At 37.7% G+C, this 23,706-nt stretch overlaps 1 protein-coding gene and 1 non-coding gene across 5 annotated transcripts in view; both read left to right on the top strand.

The window, feature by feature from the left end:
* The window catches only part of POLA1 (DNA polymerase alpha 1, catalytic subunit), a 295,724-nt gene that overhangs the window by 22,347 nt on the left and 249,671 nt on the right, over window positions 1-23,706 (top strand). For all 4 annotated transcript variants that reach the window (XM_027535159.1, XM_027535161.1, XM_027535160.1 and 1 more), the window contains exons 12-24: window positions 109-225; window positions 1,866-1,940; window positions 2,897-3,035; window positions 3,746-3,900; window positions 8,599-8,683; window positions 10,677-10,738; window positions 12,785-12,874; window positions 16,447-16,563; window positions 17,720-17,895; window positions 20,029-20,158; window positions 20,655-20,774; window positions 21,815-21,914; window positions 23,161-23,285. In XM_027535159.1, the coding sequence (XP_027390960.1) occupies window positions 109-225; window positions 1,866-1,940; window positions 2,897-3,035; window positions 3,746-3,900; window positions 8,599-8,683; window positions 10,677-10,738; window positions 12,785-12,874; window positions 16,447-16,563; window positions 17,720-17,895; window positions 20,029-20,158; window positions 20,655-20,774; window positions 21,815-21,914; window positions 23,161-23,285 (1,491 nt within the window). The remainder of the gene's footprint in view (window positions 1-108; window positions 226-1,865; window positions 1,941-2,896; window positions 3,036-3,745; window positions 3,901-8,598; window positions 8,684-10,676; window positions 10,739-12,784; window positions 12,875-16,446; window positions 16,564-17,719; window positions 17,896-20,028; window positions 20,159-20,654; window positions 20,775-21,814; window positions 21,915-23,160; window positions 23,286-23,706) is intronic.
* LOC113888284 lies at window positions 22,497-22,626 on the top strand. The gene has a single exon (XR_003509920.1).

The raw sequence follows: 23,706 nt of genomic DNA on the forward strand, positions 1-23,706 counted from the left end.
TGGGTAAAGATGAAAATTGATTTAGACTGGGTTTCTGGTAGTCAAGAAGATCTTATTTACAGATACTTTTTTCCCCTCCCCTTGCCTGCCCTCTCCATGGGAAAGCAGAAAGTTGATCTAAATACGGGGAAAGAAAGTGGAACTCCAGTTACCATGAAGGATGTTTATGATGAATTTGATGAGAAAATAGCAGCAAAATATAAGATTATGAAATTCAAGTCCAAGGTTTGTATTTGGTGATAATTTTTTCAGTTCTGTGTATTAGTTGTTTGTTAGTTTCCTGATTTATGGAAATTTCATAGATATCAATATAAAACCAATATGTTAACATAGATGCATAAAAACAGTTTTGTCTTTCTCTTTAAACTGTAGAAAATAATGTTCATCAGTTTGAATAAAAAGGTAACATGTAGTAAAGTAATGGCTTCCAATACTTGAAGCATATCTTGTCTTCTTATTCTGAAATGGAGGAGAAACTGTTCTCATCTTGTTTATATTGGTTTATTGCTAAGTTGTCTTGGTCACAAGATTAAATCTTTAAAAGTCAGGAACTGTGATGCTATTTCTGATAGGATAAAGTTCTTCTGTTCATGTGATACATATTGATTAGTTAGTTGTCTTGATTGTAGTGAGATATTGATGCCTTTGGCCATAGTTGTAGGGCTGTAACTCCCTCAGGACACTGGCTATTAACAGTGTTTGTAATAAAGGGAGGATTGAGTTGCTGAAGATGAGGCTAACTGAAATATTTGAGCTTTGACTTGTGGCTGATGGATCAAGTCTCTCTAAAGTTCTAGAAGCAATGTGATGTAATGGTGAAGAGTGTAGGGACTGGTGCTTTAAGTGCTAGCTCTACCACATCCTGGTCTGTGACCTTGGACGAGTGCTGAGTGACTTCTCTGGGCCTCTTTCTTCACCTGAGAAATGGGGCCCTGTTTCAAGAGCTGTTGGAAGAGTAAAGTCAGTTAATTGATATTGGATCAGTCCTTGGTGTATATAGCAAGCATTCAGTACAGGTATGCTGTAATTATAATGTTTATTACTAATTTTTCTAGCAAGATGGAGTTGCTTTGTATCAGTTCAGTTCAGTTCAGTCGCTCAGTCATGTCAGACTCTTTGCGACCCCATGAATCGCAGCACGCCAGGCCTCCCTGTCCATCACCAACTCCCAGAGTTCACTCAAACTCATGTCCATCGAGTCAGTGATGCCATCCAGCCATCTCATCCTGTTGTCCCCTTCTCCTCCTGCCCCCAGTCCCTCCCAGCATCAGAGTCTTTTCCAATGAGTCAACTCTTCGCATGAGGTGGCCAAAGTACTGGAGTTTCCGCTTTAGCATCATTCCTTCCAAAGAAATCCCAGGACTGATCTCCTTTAGGACGGACTGGTTGGATCTCCTTGCAGTCCAAGGGACTCTCAAGAGTCTTCTCCAACACCACAGTTCAAAAGCATCAATTCTTCGGTGCTCAGCTTTCTTCACAGTCCAACTCTCACATCCATACATGACCACAGGAAAAACCATAGCCTTGACTAGACGGACCTTTGTTGGCAAAGTAATGTCTCTGCTTTTCAATATGTTATCTAGGTTGGTCATAAGTTTTCTTCCAAGGAGTAAGCGTATCAAAGAGTAGCAAATGATTTAGTGCATCAACATTGTAAACATTTTTAATGTTTCATTGCCTCTCTTGAATGCAAATATATCTACATTCTCTAGTGTCCCACAGAAGTCTTAAACATTTTGTCACTAGGTATTTTTCATCCCAGATGAAAGGTGGGGAAAGATGCTTTTTTTGGTATATTTAATGCTTGTCAATTTAATTTTTGAAGTTTCTTTGTCTTAATGATTTTTAACTATCAACTTACCCAGGTAGTGGAAAAGAACTATGCTTTTGAGATACCTGATGTTCCGGAGAAATCTGAGTACTTGGAAGTTAGATACTCGGTAAGTCAAATAAAGAAAATGTTTCGATATATGGCAGAACCAATACAATATTGTAAAGTTTAAAAATAAAATAAAAAAAAAGAAAATGAATGGATTTGGGTTGAAAATGGCATTTTCCTATTTTTGAGTTTTCAGCTGGCTTTTAATTAGGAGTACTGGCAGGGCTCTTCAAACTCACAGTTCACTTAAGTGAACTTATAGTCATGAATAATTAAAATGAATTGAAATATGTAGACTATGGGTTATATTGCTTTCTCAGCTTTCAAGTATGCATTTGTAAAAAGATAAGTTGAAATGACACAACTGTTTTTCAAGTGGAACGAATGCACAAGATGGAGTTGAACATCATTAGTCTGTTGAAGTGTCCGTCTGAGCAGTGAAGAGGTGAGAGGAGAGCATCAGTAGTGTTGCCGTAGTGCTGCTCTTGCTCCCGTGACAGACAAGGTCACAAGGTCACTGCTGCAGGTTGTTAATTAACTGGGCTTTAACCTCTCTTTACTTCCGTTCTAGTGTTTTGATCTCATGATGTTGGAAAAGGGAAACTTAAGATTTGTCTGACAGTGGTGTTGTAAAGCACCATGGAAGCATTTTGAATGATTCTCACTCCCTTGCTTTCATTCTTATAATGGAGTTATACTTATTTGGCTATTCGTCAGTAAGGCATATACAGCTTTGGACAGAAATCCTCTTTTTAGGGAGCTTCTTGGCCCATTTTTCTTCTAATGGGTGTCATCAAGATGCATTATTTTGTCATTGTGATTTGTTTTTGTTTTGTGCTGTGAATTGTTTTGGATCTCATATGTGGCAAATTACATTTCATATATATCAAAGAGATTTCTTCCGGTGGTTCATAGAGAGGCTTTTGTTTATTTCAAATACAGAGTTTGGAAAATGTGAAGTAATAGTTTTAAGCAAAAAAAAAAAAAAAAGATTTTTTTTTTCTTTGCCTTTTTCAGGCTGAAATGCCACAGCTTCCTCAGGATTTGAAAGGAGAAACTTTTTCTCATGTATTTGGGACCAACACATCCAGCCTGGAACTGTTCTTAATGAATAGAAAGATCAAAGGACCTTGTTGGCTTGAAGTGAAAAATCCACGTAAGGAGACATTTACTTTCAGAATGCTCAGTAAATTGCTGATAGATGTGGTTTTTAGATGTTAAAGACTTGGGCTCTTAATTTCAGTGTGACCACTTCATTTTTTATGTTTGTTTCTTTAAGATTTTCCTTGAGGTTTTTTTGAAATCACTCTTGTTTTGATGCTTCACATTTTAATGGGAGGGAGACCTTAGTTAACCTAGACAGACATTCGGGCATGTCCTTCATTCTGTTGCTATCATTGTGGCCTTCCGACCTGGCTGACATGGCCTAGCTGTTCAATATGGTGAACTGCTTACTTCTGAAGGAGCGAAATTTCACTGCCCAGTGTGGCTAGTGTGTGTATGGTCTCTTACCTGGTGTTTTTCAGTATTTGCATTTATGATACTCTGTTTTGTCTTCATAAATTTCTTAAAACTTTGTTTTGGATTCCTCTAAGCAGTGTTTTTGTTCTTATAAACCTCTTTGGAGTCTTGGATTTTTTTGAAAAGTCTGATAAAGCTGTGGACTTTTTTCTCAGGAAAATGAACATGTGTGTACATACACACACGAAGATTTGTATACAATCCAATAATGTGGTTTATTGTTATTATAAGACCTTCTTAGTAGAAGGTAGGATTGAAGACCATCTCAGTTAATTACAGATGAATTATAATGGCTTTTCTTTTTCAGCAAATAGCTATTGATTTGTTGTATCTATTCTCTTTCAGAGCTCTTGAATCAGCCAATCAGTTGGTGTAAAGTTGAGGCAATGGTCTTGAAACCGGACCTGGTGAACGTAATTAAGGATGTTGGTCCTCCTCCAGTTGTGGTCATGTCTTTGAGCATGAAGACAATGCAGAATGCAAAGACACATGAAAATGAGGTAAAGAAATAGGGCAGATTTTGTACCTAGGCTTGGGGTACGATGCTTCTTGAAATTGTACAGTTCCTCTGTAAGGGAAGGTTGTTTTTTGTGGAAGGGAAAGAATACTAATTCACTGCCAAACTCCATTTTGAAGAATGAATTGAATTTATCTGATGTTGGAGCTTTTTTCCCCAAAAGACTTAAATTGCTGGACTGACTTTGTTTTTTAATTTTTTTTTTTTATTTTGGAGAACTCCACATGGATATAGAATAATATAATCAACTCCTCTGTACCCATCACTCATATTCACCAGTTAGCAAGATTTTGTCACACTTGTTTATCACCCCCCCTTCTTTTTTTTCCTCCTGAAGTATTTTAAAGCTAATCTCAGACACTGATCATTTTACCCTTGTATACTTTGGTATGCATCCCTCAGAACATGCACACTTTTTTATAGAATACTATTTGTTGTTGTTGTTGTTCAGTTGCTAAGTCGTGTCCAACTCTTTGCAATCCCATGGACTGCAGCACTCCAGGCTCCTCTGTCCTCTGCTATCTTCTGGAGTTTACTCAAACTCATGTCCGTTGAGTCGGTGATGTCATCCAACCATCTCATCCCCTGTCGTCCCCTTTTCCTCCTGCTCTCAATCTTTTCCCAACATCAGGGTCTTCTCCAGTGAGTGGGCTCTTCACATCTGGTGGCCAAAGTATTGGAGCTTCAGCTTCAGAATCAGTCCTTCCATGAACATTCAGGGTTGATTTCCTTTAGGATTGACTGGTTTGATCTCCTTGTAGTCCAAGGGACTCTCAAGAGTCTTATCCGACACTACAATTCAAAGGCATCAGTTCTTTGGCCCTCAGACTTCTTTACTGTCCAGCTCTCACATCTGTACGTGACTATGGGAAAAATCATAGCTTTGACTATGTGGACCTGTGTTAGCAAAGTGATGTTTCTGCTTTTTAAGTTACTTATTTTTATAAATTTTTTGTTACTTATTTTTGCTTCCTCTTTTATGAAATATCATTATAAACTCATGGACTTTAAATATACTTAATATATTTCAATCTGTTGCAATCAATAATTTTTTTTATTTGCTGCTTAAATTGTCTCTCTTTGGTCAGTGGGAACTTCTTTATGTTTGCTTGTAAATCCTGTTGGCATTGATAGGGATCTTTTTTAACAGCAGGATTTTGGCAGTGTTTTTTCCTTTTGTATGTGATTTGAACTTTTAATAATAGTTGATATAGTAGATAGTTAATAGTTAAAGTGTTAGAGGAAAGTTTAATTAGTTTAAAAAGATCCTTCGTCCAGAGTGAGGTTTCTAAATACCATTTCCCAAGAAAGGAAATGGGGTTTTGTGAAGAAGTAGCTGATTCAGGGCAGTAATTGTCCAAGGTAAGCCTGGAACGTCTTGTTATACCAGGAGGCATGGACATTATTAAAATCTACTGAAGGTATGTCAGAAGGACTCAGGAAACAACTTGAATAGTTTCCTATGTCAAAGATGGAGCAATTTGAACATGTATAACTGCAACAGATTGAAACACATGACTTCATAATGATACTGTAAACACAGGACTACACTGTGAAGTAAGCTAGGGAACCAACTCATTATTTTGAAAACTGGTAAATGAATTGAATCAAACATTTATCTTGACTTTTTTGAACGTACATTGTACCTCAGGTAACCAAATGATCAGTGGAGGGAGGTTTAACTTTGTAGCTTTCCAGTTAGTAAATGATGAAGGAAGAATTGCATCTAGCTACTTTGCAATCCATAATGAGATAAATGATCTAGGTTTGATTTCCAGAGGCTGCTAATATCACTAGAATAGAGGTAATTAGACATGATGTGATACTTAGTGGTGGTGATGGTAGTTTAGTCCATGATGATCAGTAGCAACTCCAAAGAATTCTTGCCAAAAATTGAATCAGGTTTTGATTAAGCCTTCAAATATAAATATGAATATACAGGCAGTACAGAAACAGGAACATGTTAAATGACATTCTTGGGATACAAGCAGCGGAATTTATAATGAGGGACACTATGGGATAAAGCAACCCAGTTTCTTCAACAATAGAGAATTAATAGAAGCAGAAGATTTTAAGAAGAGGTGGCAAGAATACACAGAAGAACTGTACAAAAAAGAGCTTCACGACCCAGATAATCACGATGGTGTGTTCACTCACCTAGAGCCAGACATCCTGGAATGTGAAGTCAAGTGGGCCTTAGAAAGCATCACTATGAACAAAGCTAGTGGAGGTGATGGCATTCCAGTGGAGCTATTCCAAATCCTGAAAGATGATGCTGTGAAAGTGCTGCACTCAATATGCCAGAAAATTTGGAAAACTCAGCAGTGGCCACAGGACTGGAAAAGGTCAGTTTTCATTCCAATCCCAAAGAAAGGCAATGCCAAAGAATGCTCAAACTACCACACAATTGCACTCATCTCACACACTAGTAAAGTAATGCTCAAAATTCTCCAAGCCAGGCTTCAGCAATATGTGAACTGTGAACTTCCAGATGTTCAAGCTGGTTTTAGAAAAGGCAGAGGAACCGGAGATCAAATTGCCAACATCTGCTGGATCATCAAAAAAGCAAGAGAGTTCCAGAAAAACATCTATTTCTGCTTTATTGACTATGCCAAAGCCTTTGACTGTGTGGATCACCATAAACTGTGGAAAATTCTGAAAGAGATGGGCATACCAGACAACCTGACCTGCCTCTTGAGAAACCTGTATGCAGGTCAGGAAGCAACAATTAGAACTGGACGTGGAACAACAGACTGGTTCCAAATAGGCAAAGGAGTTCGTCAAGGCTGTATATTGTCACCCTGCTTATTTAACTTCTATGCAGAGTACATCATGAGAAACGCTGGGCTGGAAGAAGCACAAGCTGGAATCCAGATTGCCGAGAGAAATATCAATAACCTCAGCTATGCAGATGACACCACCCTTATGGTAGAAAGTGAAGAACTAAATAGCCTCTTGATGAAAGTGAAAGAGAGTGAAAAAGTTGGCTTGAAACTCAACATTCTAAAAACTAAGATCATGGCATCTGGTCCCATCACTTCATGGGAAATAGATGGGGAAACAGTGTCAGACTTTATTTTTTTGGACTCCGAAAGCACTGCAGATGGTGACTGCAGCCATGAAATTAAAAGACGCTTACTCTTTGGAAGGAAGGTTATGACCAACCTAGACAGCATATTCAAAAGCAGAGATATTACTTTGCCAACAAAGGTCCGTCTAGTCAAGGCTATGGTTTTTCCAATGGTCATGTATGGATGTGAGAGTTGGACTGTGAAGAAAGCTGAGCGCTGAAGAATTGATGCTTTTGAACTGTGGTGTTGGAGAAGACTCTTGAGAGTCCCCTGGACTGCAAGGAGATCTAACCAGTCTATTCTAAATGAGATGAATCCTGGGTGTTCATTGGAAGGACTGATGCTGAAGCTGAAGCTCCAGTGCTTTGGCCACCTCATGCGAAGAGTGGACTCATTGGAAAAGACCCTGATGCTGGGAGGGATTGGGGGCAGGAGGAGAAGGGGACAACAGAGGATGAGATGGCTGGATGGCATCACTGACTTGATGGACATGAGTTTGAGTGAACTCTGGGAGTTGGTGATGGACAGGGAGGCTTGGCGTGCTATGATTCATGGGGTCGCAAAGAGTCAGACATGACTGTGTAACTGAACTGAACTGGACTGAATAGATGGGGAGGAGTTGGGCTGAGACAGTTTTATTACATATCAACCAGTTGCAAAATATGTTGATAAATACCATTGAGAAAGTTGGGAAGACACAAGAATTTGAATCCTGCCAGGATATTTAATCAGGGCTTCCCTGATAGCTCAGTTAGTAAAGAATCCACCTGCAATGCAGGAGAGCCCACTTCAGTTCCTGGGTCAGGAAGATTCCCTGGAGAAGGGATAAACTACCCACTCCAGTATTCTTGGGTTTTCCTGGTGGCTCAGCTGGTAAAGGATCCACCTGCAATGCGGGAGACCTGGATTTGATCCCTGGGTTGCGAAGATCCCCTGGAGAAGGGAAAGGCTACCCACTCCAGTATTCTTGCCAAGAGAATTCCATGAACTACAGTCCCAAGGGGTCGTGAAGAGTTGAATGTGATTGAGCGACTTCATTTTCACTTTCAAGGAATCACTGTTTATTGACTTAGCTGGCATGATTGTGTTGCATATGAAAAAACGTTTTTAAAGTAATGGCAGTCAACTGGGTGCAGTTTTAACCCTCCAGGGGACTTTTGGCCATATCTTGGACAGTTTTGATTGTCACAACATGGAGACTGGGGAGTGGGGAGTGATGCTGTTGGCAGCCAGGGGAGCTAAATTTCCCACAATGCACAGAGCAGCCCCAACAACAAAGAATTATTTGGCCTAAAATGTCCACAGTGCTGAGGTAGAGAAACATTTTATTCATATATGAGAAACTGCTGAATTATTTCTGGATAAAGTGATAGGTATGGATTTTGCGTCAAAATAATGTGGGGTAGGGCTGTTTATGAGTTGATAATTTAAGCTGGATGGTTAGTATATGAGAGTTGATTTTATTATTTAATTTTTTATTTAAATACTTTCGTAATAAAAGTTAAAATATTCTTATGGATTAAAATCTATATCTTTTTATGTTCTTGGTGGTTTTGGTGAGAATGCAGACGACATAGTAGGTGTCTGATAAGTAATTTTCTTCTCTGCAGATTATTGCTGTGTCAGCGTTGGTCCATCACAGCTTTGCATTAGATAAAGCACCCCCACAGCCTCCCTTTCAGTCACACTTCTGCGGTATGTATTTTAAGCTGGTTTACTAATGGTTTAATTTTTGTTTTTCTTGTTTTTTTCTCCAGCTGTTGGTCAGTAACTTCAAAAAAATATTTTCAAGGGTAACTAGTTTATACTGCTAAGCAAATTTTTTTTTTACATTGAAGTATAGTTGATTTACCATATTGTGTTAATTTCAGGTGTATAAGAAGATGATTCACTTTTACATATATATATCTCTTCAGATTATTTTCTATTATAGGTTATTATAAGATATTTGACATAATTTTCTGTGTTACGCAGTAAATCCTTGTTGATCTGTTTTATGCATGGTAGTTTATTAATCCCATACTTTAAATTTATCATACTCTTATGTATTTGTCTATTCTTTTTTTTAAGATTTAATCTTTTATAAACTTAGAAAATTGAGGTATAACTGACATGTAGAATTAGTTTCAGATGTACAACATAATGATGCCATATTTGTATATGTAGCAAAATGATCACTACAATAAGTCTCATTAACGTCCATCACTGTACTTAGAATTTTTTTCCCTTGGTGATGAGAACTTCTGCGATTTTCTCTTTTAGCAACTTTCAAATATACTGTCCAGGATTATTAACTGTAGTAACCATGCTGTACATTGCATACCCAGGGCTTATTTAGTTTATAACTAATTGTACCCTTCACCTGTTTCATGCAACCCCCTCGGACTCTACCACTGTCTGTTTTCTGTATCTATGAGCTCATTTTTGTCATTTTCTTTTGTTTTTTGAATCTACATTTAAGTGAGATCATATATTTATTTTTCTCTGTCTTATTTCTCTTAGCATAATGCTCTCTAGATCCATCTGTGTTCTTGCAAATGACAAGTCACTGTTTTCATTATTTTCAGATAAATACTCAGAAGTGGAATTGCTGGATTATATGGTTGTTCTGTTTTTACGTTTTTGAGGAAACTCCATACTGTTTTCCACAGTGACTGCATCAGTTTACATTCCCACCAACTGTGCACAAGGATTTCCTTTTCTCTCCATCCTCTCCAACACTTGTTATCTCCTCTCTTTTTGATAATAACATTCCTAACAGGTGTGGGGTAACATCTCATTGTGGTTTTGGATTTCTCTGATGATTTGTGGTGTTGAGTATCCTTTCCTGTATCTGGTGTCCATCTATATAATGGCTGTTCAGCTCTTCTGTCCATTTTTTGATTATTTTTTTGTTGTTATATGCATTTTTTAAAATATATATTTTGGATATTAATGCCTTATCAGATATATGATTTGCAAATATTTTTTCCCATTCAGTGGGTTGCCTTTGCATTTTGTTGATGATTTCTTTTGATGTGTAGAACTTTGTACCTTGGTGTAGTCCTACTTGTTTATTTTTGCTTTTGGTGCCTTTGGTTTTGGTGTCAAATCCAAAAAGTCATTGCTAAGACTGATGTCAAGGAGCTTACTGCCTATGTTTTCTTCTAGGAGTTACATGGTTTCTGGTCTTGTATTCAGGTTTTTAATCCATTTTGAGTTAGTTTTTTGTGTATGGTATAAGGTAGTGGTCCAGTTTTTAATTGTTTTGTATATGGCTGTCCAGTTTTCCCAATGTACTTTTTTGAAGAGATTGTCCTTTCTCTATTGTATAATTGGCTCCTTTGTCATAAATTAATTGACTATGTTATGCAGTATGTTAAGTTTATTTCTGGGCTCTCTTTTCTGGTCCATTGTTCTATATGTCTTTTTATGCCTGTACCATACTGTTTTCATTACTGTAGCTTTGTAATATAGTTTGAAATCAAGGTATGTGGTGCCTCCTGCTTTGTTCTTTCTCAAGTTTGCTTTGGCTATTCAAGGTCTAACGTGATTCCATATGAGTTTTAGGATAGTTTGTTTTGGTGATTCTTTAGACATTAAGGAGAATTTATATTAAGACAGTTTCCATTCAGAGACATTCAGTGTATGTGTACTTGAAATTGGACGAAGACAGGTGTTAGAATCTTTATTTTTTTCCTTTTTACAGTTGTGTCTAAACCAAAGGACTGCATTTTTCCATATGATTTCAAAGAAAGCATTAAAGAAAAGGTAAAGAACTCATTCATTCCTTTTAAACATGAAATATCTCTTTGTTTAAAAAGAGAAGAAGAGAATGCTGTGGATTAGTAGAAATAAGCTGTTTTCTGTGTTAATTTGTTAGACCTATTCTTGTTAGATTGGACTATGGCATTAACCCATTAAAAATGTTTAACAGTGTTTAAATGTTTCACCTCCTGGAAATAATAGGATTTGACACCTTATTAATAGATGAGGGTCTCAAACCCTCCTTCAGATAGCTTAACTGGAAGCTTTTCCAAAATTTCATGATGACTTGATTACTGTTTTGGGTAAAGTATTGGTTAAAGCCTGCCCCACCCTCTCACCCTCACCTCACTAGCTGGAAGGAAGTCAAGAGAAGTTGAGGATGCTGTGGATATTAAAGGTGACATTTATTGGGAAGGTTGGTGTGGGATGGCTGTATTTGATTAGTGATCTCTAAGCTCCCAGTATACTCCATGAAGAAGTTTTCATGGATCCTTAATAAAATGGTGGAGGTGGGAGGAATAGTATAATATGAGTTTTTCATAAAAGTTCAGTTCAGTTGCTCAGTCGTGTCTGGACTGTAGCACACCAGGCCTCCCTGCCCATCACCAATTCCTGGAGTTTACTCAAACTCATGTCCATTGAGTCGGTGATGCCATCCAACCATCTCATCTTCTGTCATCCCCTTCTCCTCCTGCCCTCAATCTTTCCCAGCATCAGGGTCTTTTCAAATGAGTCAGTTCTTCCAACCAGGTGGCCCAAGTATTGGAGTTTCAGCTTCAGCATCAATCCTTCCAATGAATATTCAGGACTGATTTCCTTTAGGATGGACTGGTTGGATCTCCTTGCAGTCCAAGGGACTTTGAAGAATCTCCTCCAACACCACAGTTCAAAAGCATCAATTCTTCAGTGCTCAGCTTTCTTTATAGTCCAACTCTCACATCCATATATGACTACTGGAAAAACCATAGCTTTGACTAGATGGACCTTTGTTGGCAAAGTAATGTCTCTGCTTTTTAATATGCTGTCTAGGTTGGTTATAACTTTTCTTCCAAGGAGTAAGCGTCTTTTAATTTCATGGCTGCAGTCACCATCTGCAGTGATTTTGGAGCCCCAAAAAATAAAGTCTGTCAGACTTCATAAAAGTAAATGTATTCAATACAAAGAATTTCATTTTTGGAGAGGATGTTTTTTCCTTTATGAAATGCCTCTGTTGGTAAATTTGTAGGTTATTTTTGTTTTTTTAATGTCTTCACTTGACAAAATTAATAGCAACCTTACTGGGTTCCACTTACTTAAAATTGGTTTGAGAAGTCCAGTAGTCTGGGGGTACTATTGGATCAGGCTGTTATTTGTAAAGTGCCCTGAATTAGTAAGTAAAATGATCTAGGAAAATTCTATTAGAGTCAAACTGACATTTTTTTAGCTGAGCTGGTTGTAGTAAACATAGCCAGCAACTTAATTTTAAGAGTCTTAATAAAGTACATCTTTTGAATACCTGATTTCTGTTCAGTTGTGGAAGCCTTTTGTGTGTAGCTAGGTTTTATTTATACTTATGATGCTTATAGTTCTTACATGTATGTTTGTTTTTAGTCTAGTTTCTTATTTATGGGTTTTTATACTGCTATTTCGGATTAGTTTCTACAGTCCTTGGGATCTCTTTATGTGGTAAATACATAAATAGCAAAGTGTACCAGGAATTATATAGGAAAGTAAATAATGTTTTTGATAGGTTCTCTGATTCTGAGGCTATAAAACGTGTCCACATGCACAAGCATGTCCCTGTGGAGGGACATTTCTGCACTTGATAGTGCTCAGTACTTAAAATCTTGCTTCATTCAGAGGCTTATTAGCCTAATGAGCTCCTCAGAGATTTTTGTGCAAGTATTACTGTGAAATCTAGAATCAGGAATTTCATTGCTGCATTTTGCTTTGAAATGCATGTTTTGTTTTTTTTTTAAACCGTAAGCAATCTTAACCGTGCTTAAGCAGGAAGCCAGGGAATAGTATTTGAGAGTAAAGATAAGTGACTGGTATGTTTTTCTCTAACAGAATGTGAAGGTTGAGGTTGCTGCCACGGAAAGAACACTGCTAGGTTTTTTCCTTGCAAAAGTTCACAAAATTGATCCTGATATCATTGTGGTAAGTAGATCTTTGATCATGTCTTGGTGAAGCTCTTGATTCTTTAGTTCTTTTCAGTGTGCCTTGATTGGTACTTTTTGAGCAACAGAGTCTTTTCAGAGTGAAATGACCTTGTAAACTGGTAGGAATTCATCTACTTTCTGCTAACAGAAAGGAGAAAAACCCCAGCCCACTACAGGATAGTTTTTCTCCCCTCTAATAGAAAAACAACTCATGAATTACTCTTGGAGTTTAGGATACTCCTGTTACTTGCAGTTAGAGAGCTGCCTGGAAGAAAAGTAAACTCATGTCAACTGTTAATAGCTTCAAAATTTTGGCATAGAGGCCCAGCTGTATAGTGGTCACAGGAGTGAATTCCTTTGGTTTGGTGCATATCCCCCAAATTTAAGTGTTTTAATTTTATGAGCCCAGTGGGTCTCTGTGACATATTCTTTTGAGAGATCATGGCTAGGAGTCTTTTTTTATCTTGATGACGAATATACTCCTACTAAATAATAAGAGGTCATAAAATAATTCATTAAGTTCTTTGCCTCAGTTCCAAAGAGTCCTAAAACAACATCGTGCTTTGTTTCCTCTAAACATAGGTTTTAGGACTTAGGTTGTAGATGCCTCGATAGGAGTTCTGCCTTTTGTCTTGGGTTAATAGAGCAGTCTAATTATACCATGCTTTTGGGATTTTTGGAGGGAAGTAATATAAATTCCTGTATTTTAAGTGTAATAGCAGTAATTTAGTTACATGGAAGCCTTGTGAAAAATGTTTGCCATACGTTTCTGTGTTCATTTTTGTTCTTGAACCCCTTTCTTGATGAAGTACCAAGAGCCTATAGGTTGTTACCAGTGTCTCTGTACCCGCTTCCCTAACAATCTTTCAAGACCCATCTTGAAAGCGCTAGGAAGATTCTGTCCACAGTGCCCTCCTGCTGTCCTCTGGCAAAGCACCAGGCCTACATCCAGTCTACTAGCATTCTCCCTCTTGGGCCCCAAGGAGATATCATGGCATCTAGGGGTAGCTGGCCTACCTTAGGGTGTTAGAGCAAAGACTGTGAGAAATCTGAACCAGAATGAAAGAATCCTAACATGGGTTTGAGTCCCTAATCCCAGGCATGAGAATTTGGAAATGAGACTTGCTAATGTCCTTTGGGTCTCTGAGTTTAATAGACAAACTTACCATCAATATAGTGGTATGTATCTTTAATTAAAATTAATAACAAGTGAATCTGTTTATTAGTTGATTTTAAACTTCATATAGTTTATTTTGCTAGTTCAGTTCAGTCACTCAGTCATGTCCGACTCTTTCCAACCCCATGAACTGCAGCACGCCAGGCCTCCCTGTCCATCACCAACTCCTGGAGTTTACCCAAACTCATGTCCATTGAGTCAGTGATGCCATCTAACCATCTCATCCTCTGTCGTCCCATTCTCCTCCTACCTTCAATCTTTCCCAAATCAGGTCTTTTCAAATGAGTCAGCTCTTTGCATGAGGTGGCCAAAATATTGGAGTTTCAGCCTCAACATCAGTCCTTCCAATGAACACCCAGGACTGATTTCCTTTGGGATCGATTGGTTGGATCTCCTTGCAGTCCAAGGGACTCTCAAGAGTCTTCTCCAACACCACAGTTCAAAAGCATTAGCGCTCAGCTTCTTTATAGTCCAACTCTCACATCCATACTGTTGACAAAGTAATGGCTCTGCTTTTTAATATGCTGTCTAGGTTGGTCATAACTTTCCTTCCAAGGAGTAAGCATCTTTTAATTTCATGGCTGCAGTCACCATCTGCAGTGATTTTGGAGCCACAAAAACTAAAGTCAGCCACTGTTTCCACTGTTTCCCCATCTGTTTGCCATGAAGTGATGGGACCAGATGCCATGATCTTAGTTTTTAGAATGTTGAGTTTTAAGCCAACTTTTTCACTCTCCTCTTTCACTTTCATTAAAAGGCTCTTTAGTTCTTCACTTTCTGCCATAAGGGTGGTGTTATCTGCATATCTGAGGTTATTGATATTTCTCCCGGCAATCTGGATTCCAGCTTGTGCTTCTTCCAGCCCAGCGTTTCTCATGATGTACTCTGCATATAAGTTAAATAAGCAGGGTGACAATATACAGCCTTGACGAACTCCTTTTCCTATTTGGAACCAGTCTGTTGTTCCATGTCCAGTTCTAACTGTTGCTTCCTGACCTGCATACAAGTTTCTCAAGAGGCAGATCAGGTGGTCTGGTATCCACAGTTTATTGTGATCCACACAGTCAAAGGCTTTGGCATAGTCAATGAAGCAGAAATAGATGTTTTTCTGAAACTCTTGCTTTTTCGATGATCCAGCGCACGTTGGCAATTTGATCTCTGGTTCCTCTGCCTTTTCTAAAACCAGCTTGAACATCTGGAAATTCACTGTTCACGTTTTGCTGAAGCCTGGCTTGGAGAATTTTGAGCATTACTTTACTAGCGTGTGAGATGAGTGCAATTGTGTGGTAGTTTGAGCATTCTTTGGCATTGCCTTTGGGATTGGAATGAAAACTGACCTTTTCCAGTCCTGGGGCCACTGCTGAGTTTTCCAAATTTGCTGACATATTGGGTGCAGCACCTTCACAGAATCATCTTTTAGGATTTGAAATAGCTCAACTGAAATTCCATCACGTCCAGTAGCTTTGTTAGTAGTGATACTTCCTAAGGCCTACTTGACTTCACACTCCAGGATGTCTGGGTCTAGGTGAGTGATCACACCATCGTGATTATCTGGGTCGTGAAGATCTTTTTTATACAGTTCTTCTGTGTATTCTTTCCACCTCTTCTTAATATCTTTTGCTTCTGTTAGGTCCATACCATTTCTGTCCTTTATTGATCCCAAGTTTGTATGAAATATTCCCTTGGTATCTCTAATTTTCTTGAAGAGATCTCTTGTCTTTCCTATTCTAGAATAAGCATAATTCACATGATGGAAATTATTAGTATAGACTTGGAAAATATGGTTATCTTTTTGAGTTTTTTTTTTTACTCAGGATAGTTTTGTTTCAGTGTTTTTAACAAGTTTCTTATTTGAACTATGGAGTGATATCTGTTTATTTTGTTGCATGTTGATTAAAAGTCAAAATCAGTTGTGTTTGAACTCAGTTCTTTAAGAAGAAACTGGATGTACTTCCCGAGTTTTCTAAGAAGTGTATGTAAACTGTCATACAACATAGCTGGGTTCTTGGTTGTTAAGGAAGTAAAATGAAATTATTTGAATACAGCTTCTACTGATGACCTGAAAAGTATGGGACATTAAAATTTGCATTTTTCTGAGAGACTGTGAGGTGTAAGTTGCAAATTAAAAGACATCATATGAACCTGGCATCAATTAGAATAAAATAAAGTTTATTCCAGCAATCTGCTTAGCAGCCTTGTTAATGTCAAGGCTAATGAATGCTGCTGATGAATAAATTCCTGAAGAAGAAAGGACCCCAGTCGGAGGTAAGCTCATGATGCCTTCAATTAGAGACCAGAAAAAGAAAGGGCAGAGAAATTCTATGCATTATGATGATAAATCCTTTAATTTGTGTTTCTTATAATGTTATTGGCTGCCTTCTTTTTCTGACTAGGGTCATAATATTTATGGTTTTGAACTGGAAGTGCTACTGCAGAGAATTAATGTGTGCAAAGTTCCTTTCTGGTCCAAGATAGGTCGGCTGAAGCGATCCAACATGCCGAAGCTTGGGGTAATCATAATTTTCAAATCTTACTTCTCTATTTTGGCTTCTGTGTATTGAGTAGCTACCAGGTTGCACCTTGTGCTTCTTTGACTTAGAATAGCTGCCTTATGATATGACATTTTAACTTTTCCACTAAACACCTTTTCCTTTGAATTCAGCATTTTATTAGTAACCACTGGTAGTTTTAAAATTTAGCTTTTAGAATCTAGAGATAGCACGTGCTTATTAGCTCCACTAGGGCATCCTTAAGAAACAGAGCTGTGGGGTTCAGGAAGGAGATGGGAAGGAAGAATGGGAGGGATCAGACACTGAGTGGGCTGCATGTTTGTCCTCTCTGAGCAATTGCAGGTTTAAGTGTACATTCTCACAGAGGGGGCAGAGCTTGTTCAAGATCCTAGAGCTAGTAAAGGCAAGAACTAAAATTGTGAACCCAGGCCCCATCTGACTCTTGGAAGGCTTGTTCCTTTTCATTCTGCCTGCTTGCTTGATAAAGGGGGGTTGTGGTGGGTTTTGGATGAAGCACCTTCATTTCCTAAACTCTGACACTGCTCTTTGCTTGAAGTCTTTACTTAAATCTTACCAGTGAACCAGAATGCTGCTTCATCAGAGAATTTAGGAATCTGTATCTTTTATAACATTCTCCAGAGAATTCTGCTGCTGCAGATTGGAGTTGGGAACCAGTGCTCTTGCTTCTTTTCCTGTTCATCTCTTTAAGACAATAGAGTCATTATTAACACATCATCCAGATGCTGGCGTTGCTTACCCCTTACCGCTTCAGGGTTCTTTATATGGCATCTTCTCAGTGTGGTCTACCCTGACCACCCTATTTAAGATGTAGTTCCTGCAAATTCCTTGTTCCCGTCACCATGTTCTATTATCCATATACTTATTACCTCCTAAAATTATATAATTTTTTTAGTTGTATATTTCAAATGAGATCAGGTATCTTTTCTACTTTGCTAACTGCTGTATCCCTTATATTCTGAGTGAACCAAACAGTGTCAGATACATAGTCAATGTTCAAAAATATATGAATGATGGCTGAATGAATGGAAGAATGAAAGTTTCATCATTGCAATTTTGGGGCTAGCCTCAAATCAAGTTAGAACAAAATGTCAGTGTCTGCTTTTCCATGGGATTTACTTTTTGTCCTCCCCTGTAGGGCAGGAGTGGATTTGGTGAAAAAAATGCTACCTGTGGCCGAATGATCTGTGATGTGGAAATTTCGGCGAAGGAACTGATTCGGTGTAAAAGCTACCATTTATCTGAACTTGTTCAACAGATTTTGAAAACTGAAAGGATTGTAATCCCAATAGAAACTATACGAAACATGTACAGGTATGATCCTGGATGCTTCAGAATTTCTCTGTCTTGAAATTAGCTGAGATGCCAGCATCATCCTTAGGCTGGAGGAACAGGAGCCTGTGGTGCTGTGGAGGGGAAAATTGTCTGTCTTCATGTCAGCATCACATCTCCATTCCTTTAGTGATGTGAATTATTTTGCCTTTTGAATTATTCTAATTTTATCATAATATCTCCCTCATTTAACACCATCTTGATGTTTCCTGAGAGCAGTTTGGAAATTGATGTGATATTTAGGTTTCCACCCATAATTCATTAATTCAGAAATTAATGCAAATATTTTGGAAATATAAAATCTGAAAAGTCATTCAATTATCTGGAGATATTGCTGCTTACTTCTTTTTTCCAGCCTTGTTGAGGTCAAATTGACAAATAAAAATTGTATTTTATTTAAGGTATACAGCTTGATGTTTGATATACATTGTGAAAAAATCATTACAGTTAAGCTAATTAACACACTCATCACCTCACATAAGCACTAATTTTTTCTTTTCTTTTTTGTGATGAGGACACTTAAGATTTCTTCCTCTTAGGAAGTTTCAAGTATATAATACATTATTCGCTGTCACCACGTTGCTGTACATTAAATTTCTGGAACTTAATTCATTTTGCATAATGGAAACTTTTTGCTTGATTATTTCTTACATAAGGTTTCTCCTACCCCTATGGCCATTTTAGATTCTTTTCTGCCTGTTCCTCCTGAGTTCTCAAACTGCTTCTCTTTCTGACTGTGCTGCCTGCCTGGGTGATCTCATCGACTTGCAGGAATTTCAGTACCATGTGGGTGCTGATGCCTCCTCTGAGCATATCTTCACTTTGGATGTCTCCCCTGAATTCAGACTCATGTCTCTACCTCCCTGTTCTGCTTAATGTCTGATATGAGCCTCCAACTCAGCCTGTTCCAAAACTGAGCTCCTGACTTTCTCTTCCTTGTTTCTCTTTCTTTTCCAGTATCACTGGAAACCTCCAGAGTCATCCTCAGCCTAGAACCTCTGAGGCATCTATGATTCCTTTCTCTGACATCTTATGTTCCATGCATCAGGAAATCCTGTCAGCTCCATCTTCAAAATGTGTGTCTATCTGGCCACTTCTTTTCTCTTCACTTGGACCCACCCTGGTCCAAGCCACCATCCTCTTTCTCCTGGGTCACTGGGTCTTATATTAGCCTCCTTACTTGTCTCTTTGCTTTTGCCCTTGACTCCTTGTCTGTTCTCAACCCAGGAACGAGAGTTCCTGTGCTGAAGTAAAGTTGGATATGGCACTGTACTTAAAGTCTCCTAGTGACTTTCTGTTTCATTCAGAGTAAAAACCAAAGCACTTATTTTGACTTACAAGGTCCTATACAGTGGGTCTCTCTGCCATTAACTCTGTCATTATCTTCTGTTATTCTCCATCATTCTCTGTGTTGCAGCCATTGGTCTCGTTCTTGATACTGGAACTGCGAGATTTATGCTCAGCCCTGGGCATACTTTTTTTTTTTTAATTAAAATTTTTTTTTGAATGTGCTGTTCTGTCTGCCTGGAATGTTCTTCCCTCAGATTTACCCATCTGAAAGAATTACCCTCTCACCTCTTGTGGGTCTTTATTCTCAGTGGACTCTTCCTTGGTTCCCTAACTAAAATTTGTCTCTGCTCTTCACCCTTAATATTCCCTTCTTAACTTTTCTTCTTAACACTTAGCCTTATTTAACATACCACATATTAAAAATTTAAGTTGTATTCTATCTCCCCCATAAGGACAGGAATTCTTGTCTCTTTTTTCACTGCCAGAATTTAGAACAATGTCTGGCATAGAGTGGGTATGTAATACATATTTAGTGGATGAAATAAATGAAAGGATTTAGGGTGTTTTTAGATTGTAGTTAACATATAACTTTATCTTAGTGTGATTTTTGTGTTTGTTTGTTTTAGAGAAAGGCATTGGGATCAATGGTATGAATGAATTCCTAATTTCATACTGACCTTATTTTAAATTGTTTGCAGTGTGAGGTGCCATTGCTCTGAAGCTACATAACCAAAAATTTTTAGTAAAATGCTTTATGAAATTCTAATTGTAATCATTGTTTCTTTTAATTACTTGATTCTGTTTCATTCTTACTTTTCTGTACAGTGACTCTTCTCATCTGTTGTACCTGTTGGAGCACACCTGGAAAGATGCCAGGTTCATTTTGCAGATCATGTGTGAGCTAAATGTTCTTCCATTAGCATTGCAGATCACTAACATCGCTGGGAACATTATGGTAAATTTAACTTAGAAAGGGGGAAAAAGCATTTCCTGTTGGATCCAGTGTTTTCTTGGGGTAGTTGTTATATGATAATGAGTCTAAATGCATGCTTATAAAATGAGTAACTTGTATTTTGAAAGCTGGGCTTCTTTTGTAAAGTGAAGAACTGCTTGGGAGAAGGGGAGGAAAGCCAGGTGCAGTATGTTGAAATTTGGGTGAACATAAGGATTGTCTCTGACATCTGGATGTGTCTGATTTGTGGAATGGTCCATTTGAGAGTAAAGAAATAGCCAAGTTGTGGATATTTTAAGCTCTCTTTGTCTCCTTTTAACTGTAGTGCTTAAAGAAGCTGCTGAAAATAATTAATACCCCCCCTTTTTTAAAAGCAGCCCTTGATATGATGAGTGAATTTGAAGGAGGTGCTATGATTAAATTTATCGATTTGATTTGCTTTTGTTTGTTGTGGTCTTGAGCTCAAGTTTTTTTTTTTTTTTTAATTCTCTTTTAATAGTCTAGGACACTGATGGGTGGACGATCCGAGCGTAATGAGTTCTTACTACTTCATGCATTTTATGAAAACAACTATATTGTGCCTGACAAGCAGACTTTCAGAAAGCCTCAGCAGAAACTGGTGGGTCCAAAATTATATAGTGTTTTGCTTTTTTATATCCCCCCTTTTTATTAACAAGATTGTTTCTTTGGGCTGTGATAACATCTACTTCCCAGATAAGTGGAAACTATCCTGTTTGCTCCATTGTTTTGGTATGGTCATTTCCTTCTCTACTTTTCACTATACAGATAAAAATTATTTGTGAAATATGAAATTCTTTGAGGGAGGCATTAGGCCTCTGATGAGTGACCGTAGATGGAAATTGTTTTGCTGGGTTAGTACTACTAGTCAAACCTTTTATTTCTTTGAACCCCTTAGCCTTAATTTTTATGTTGTGTGGTTGCATTTTTATATTCTAGTAGGATTAAGGTCACCACAGTCAGGTTTCTGAAGTAGCCTCCATCACACCAGAAATAAAACTTAGCTTAGCTACTGTTATATCAGCACGGATAGTAATCAATTTAGAATGGGAGTTTAATGTTAAAATGACTCAGGTTCTTTTGTTGTGCTTGTTTTACGTACATTATTAAAATTAGTGAAGTATTAACTTAGAGGAGTTTGACTTCTACTGAGTATTAAATGTTTGCTAATTAAACTACTTGGAAAAGAATTTTTAGCATATGGACATACTTATTTTAAGGTGTCCATATTAATAATGAGAATAATGGTAATATCTAAATATTTTGTATTTTTATATCATGAATATTAGAGTAATGAATATAAGAGAACTCTTAGAATCTCAAATTTTACGTGACATGAGTAGTTGAATTTTTAGTATCCATTGATTTAAAAATGTGAAGTCCTATTATTCAGAAATATTTTAAAGTGGAATTTGCATATTTATCAACTTAGATACAGTGTTTGTTTTGGTAAGTACTATGCTTGGCATTCATTTGGATTCATGAACATGTTAAAGTAACTGTCTTTCCCCAGAGGACCATTAACTGAAAGTAAAATATCTGTTAGAACTGTGTACTGCAGTTAGAAAGGGGGAAGTCATAAACCTTTTAAATTGGTTCATGAGTTGCTGGCTGGTGAAGTTACCTTCCATTTGATATTAGGGAGATGAAGATGAAGACATTGATGGAGACACCAATAAATACAAAAAAGGACGTAAGAAAGCAGCTTATTCTGGAGGCTTGGTCTTGGACCCCAAAGTTGGTAAGGCTGGGCAGCAGATGGCTTTGTCCCTGATGTGAAGGGACTTCTTAATGCAGAGTCAGCTTGAGAAACTAAAAGACCTGAGTTGTGTTTTGTATGTTAGCGAATAGGTTTCATAATGACCTTATTTATTTTCTTACGTTCATGTGAAAATCTTGTTTGCCAGTCTTTTAACATGGGATTAATGTGAATCTTTTTTTTTTTTTGCTGTATTCCAAGAAAGTTTTATTTATGGACATTGAAATTTAAATTTTGTGTCATTTTCACATATCATTGAAATAGTCTTTGTACATTTTTTCCCCAACCATTTAAAGATGTAAAAACTCCTCTTAGCTCATGAGTGGTACAAAAAGAGATAGGCTGAATTTGATCTTTGCCAACCTCTGGTCCAATATATAGCTATTTGTCAGGACTTCCCTGGCGGTCCAGTGGTTGAGAATCTGCCCTCCAAGGCAGGGGACACGGTTTCCATCCCTGGTCCGACAATAAGAAAAATACCACACTGGGATTTAAGGAATAATAGTACCAGACACACAGTAAGCTATCCGTATATGCTTGCTGTTGTTGTTATTGTCTTAACTGTGGACATTTACTTCTATTCAGTTTCTTCTGAAGGTGAAGATAACTCTTTGTAAATGTCCTAAAGAAATACAGTAGCTTTCTGTTCACCCTTTGCTAGTAAAAAGGGTGGATCGTTCCACTACTGACATTTATGTATATATCTTGTCTGATCTTAGCAGTTTGTAAACAGGTAAATAGGCTACCTGTTTTATTCTTTGAAGGTGTGATTGTTAAAAAAAAATGTATAACCACTCGTTGGTAGAGATCACTAAATATTTGAGGAGTAGGCGGGGAGGATAGGTGGAAAGGAATGCGTTCTTGAAGGAGAATTTAGCAGAATTTTTTTTTTTTTTTGGAAATGTACATGGCACCTGTGTAAAGTAATTGATAGGATCTAGTAAATGAAAAAAAAATAAAGTAATTGATATGAGGGGGAGTGTTTGCCCATAATAATAAAGTATTTTGGGGGGACTGCTGAGGTTTCCATGCCAGACAGGATCTCTTCTTTCTTTGTCTTTGGTTACCTGATTTTTCACTCTGATATATATTTACAGGGTGATAGTCAACTCCTTTTTTCCCTTTGTCTGCCTCACAGCTCTGGATAGTATAAGGAGTCATAGTATAGTACTTCTAATACTGTGTTATGCCAAAGACTTTTTGTAACATGGGCCTTTTTTCCTTGCAGGTTTTTATGATAAGTTCATTTTGCTTCTGGACTTCAACAGTTTGTATCCTTCCATCATTCAGGAATTCAACATTTGTTTTACAACAGTGCAAAGAGTTGCTTCAGAGGCACAGAAAGTTGTAGAGGTTTGTATTCAACTGGGAACCCTTGAAATTGAGATTAAAAATAGTGCTTAAAGGGGGAAGATAAGCAAGGGGCTTGGTGTTCTAGTTTTTCCTTCTGAAAGGTAATGGCATTCTAGCTTTTCCTTCTAAAAGGTAACGTATCCTTTCTTCGTGGTCAGAATGGGGGAGTGTTGGGTAGGAGGAGACTCAGACTGGTTCTGTGTCTTTTATCTAATAGCTTTATTGAGATGTAACTCACAGACTCTGTAATTTACCTATTAAAGTGTGCTATTTAATGGCTTTTAGTTTATTCCCAGAGTTTGCTAACTGCACTATAATCACTTTTAGAACATTTTCATTTTTCCCCAAAGATACTCTCTTCCTTTTAGCCCTTACCTCCTTCAGTCCCTTCTAGATCTAGGCAACCACTAATCTTTCCACC

This window comes from Bos indicus x Bos taurus, chromosome X (assembly GCF_003369695.1).
Source record: "Bos indicus x Bos taurus breed Angus x Brahman F1 hybrid chromosome X, Bos_hybrid_MaternalHap_v2.0, whole genome shotgun sequence".
Taxonomy (NCBI): Eukaryota; Metazoa; Chordata; class Mammalia; order Artiodactyla; family Bovidae; genus Bos; species Bos indicus x Bos taurus.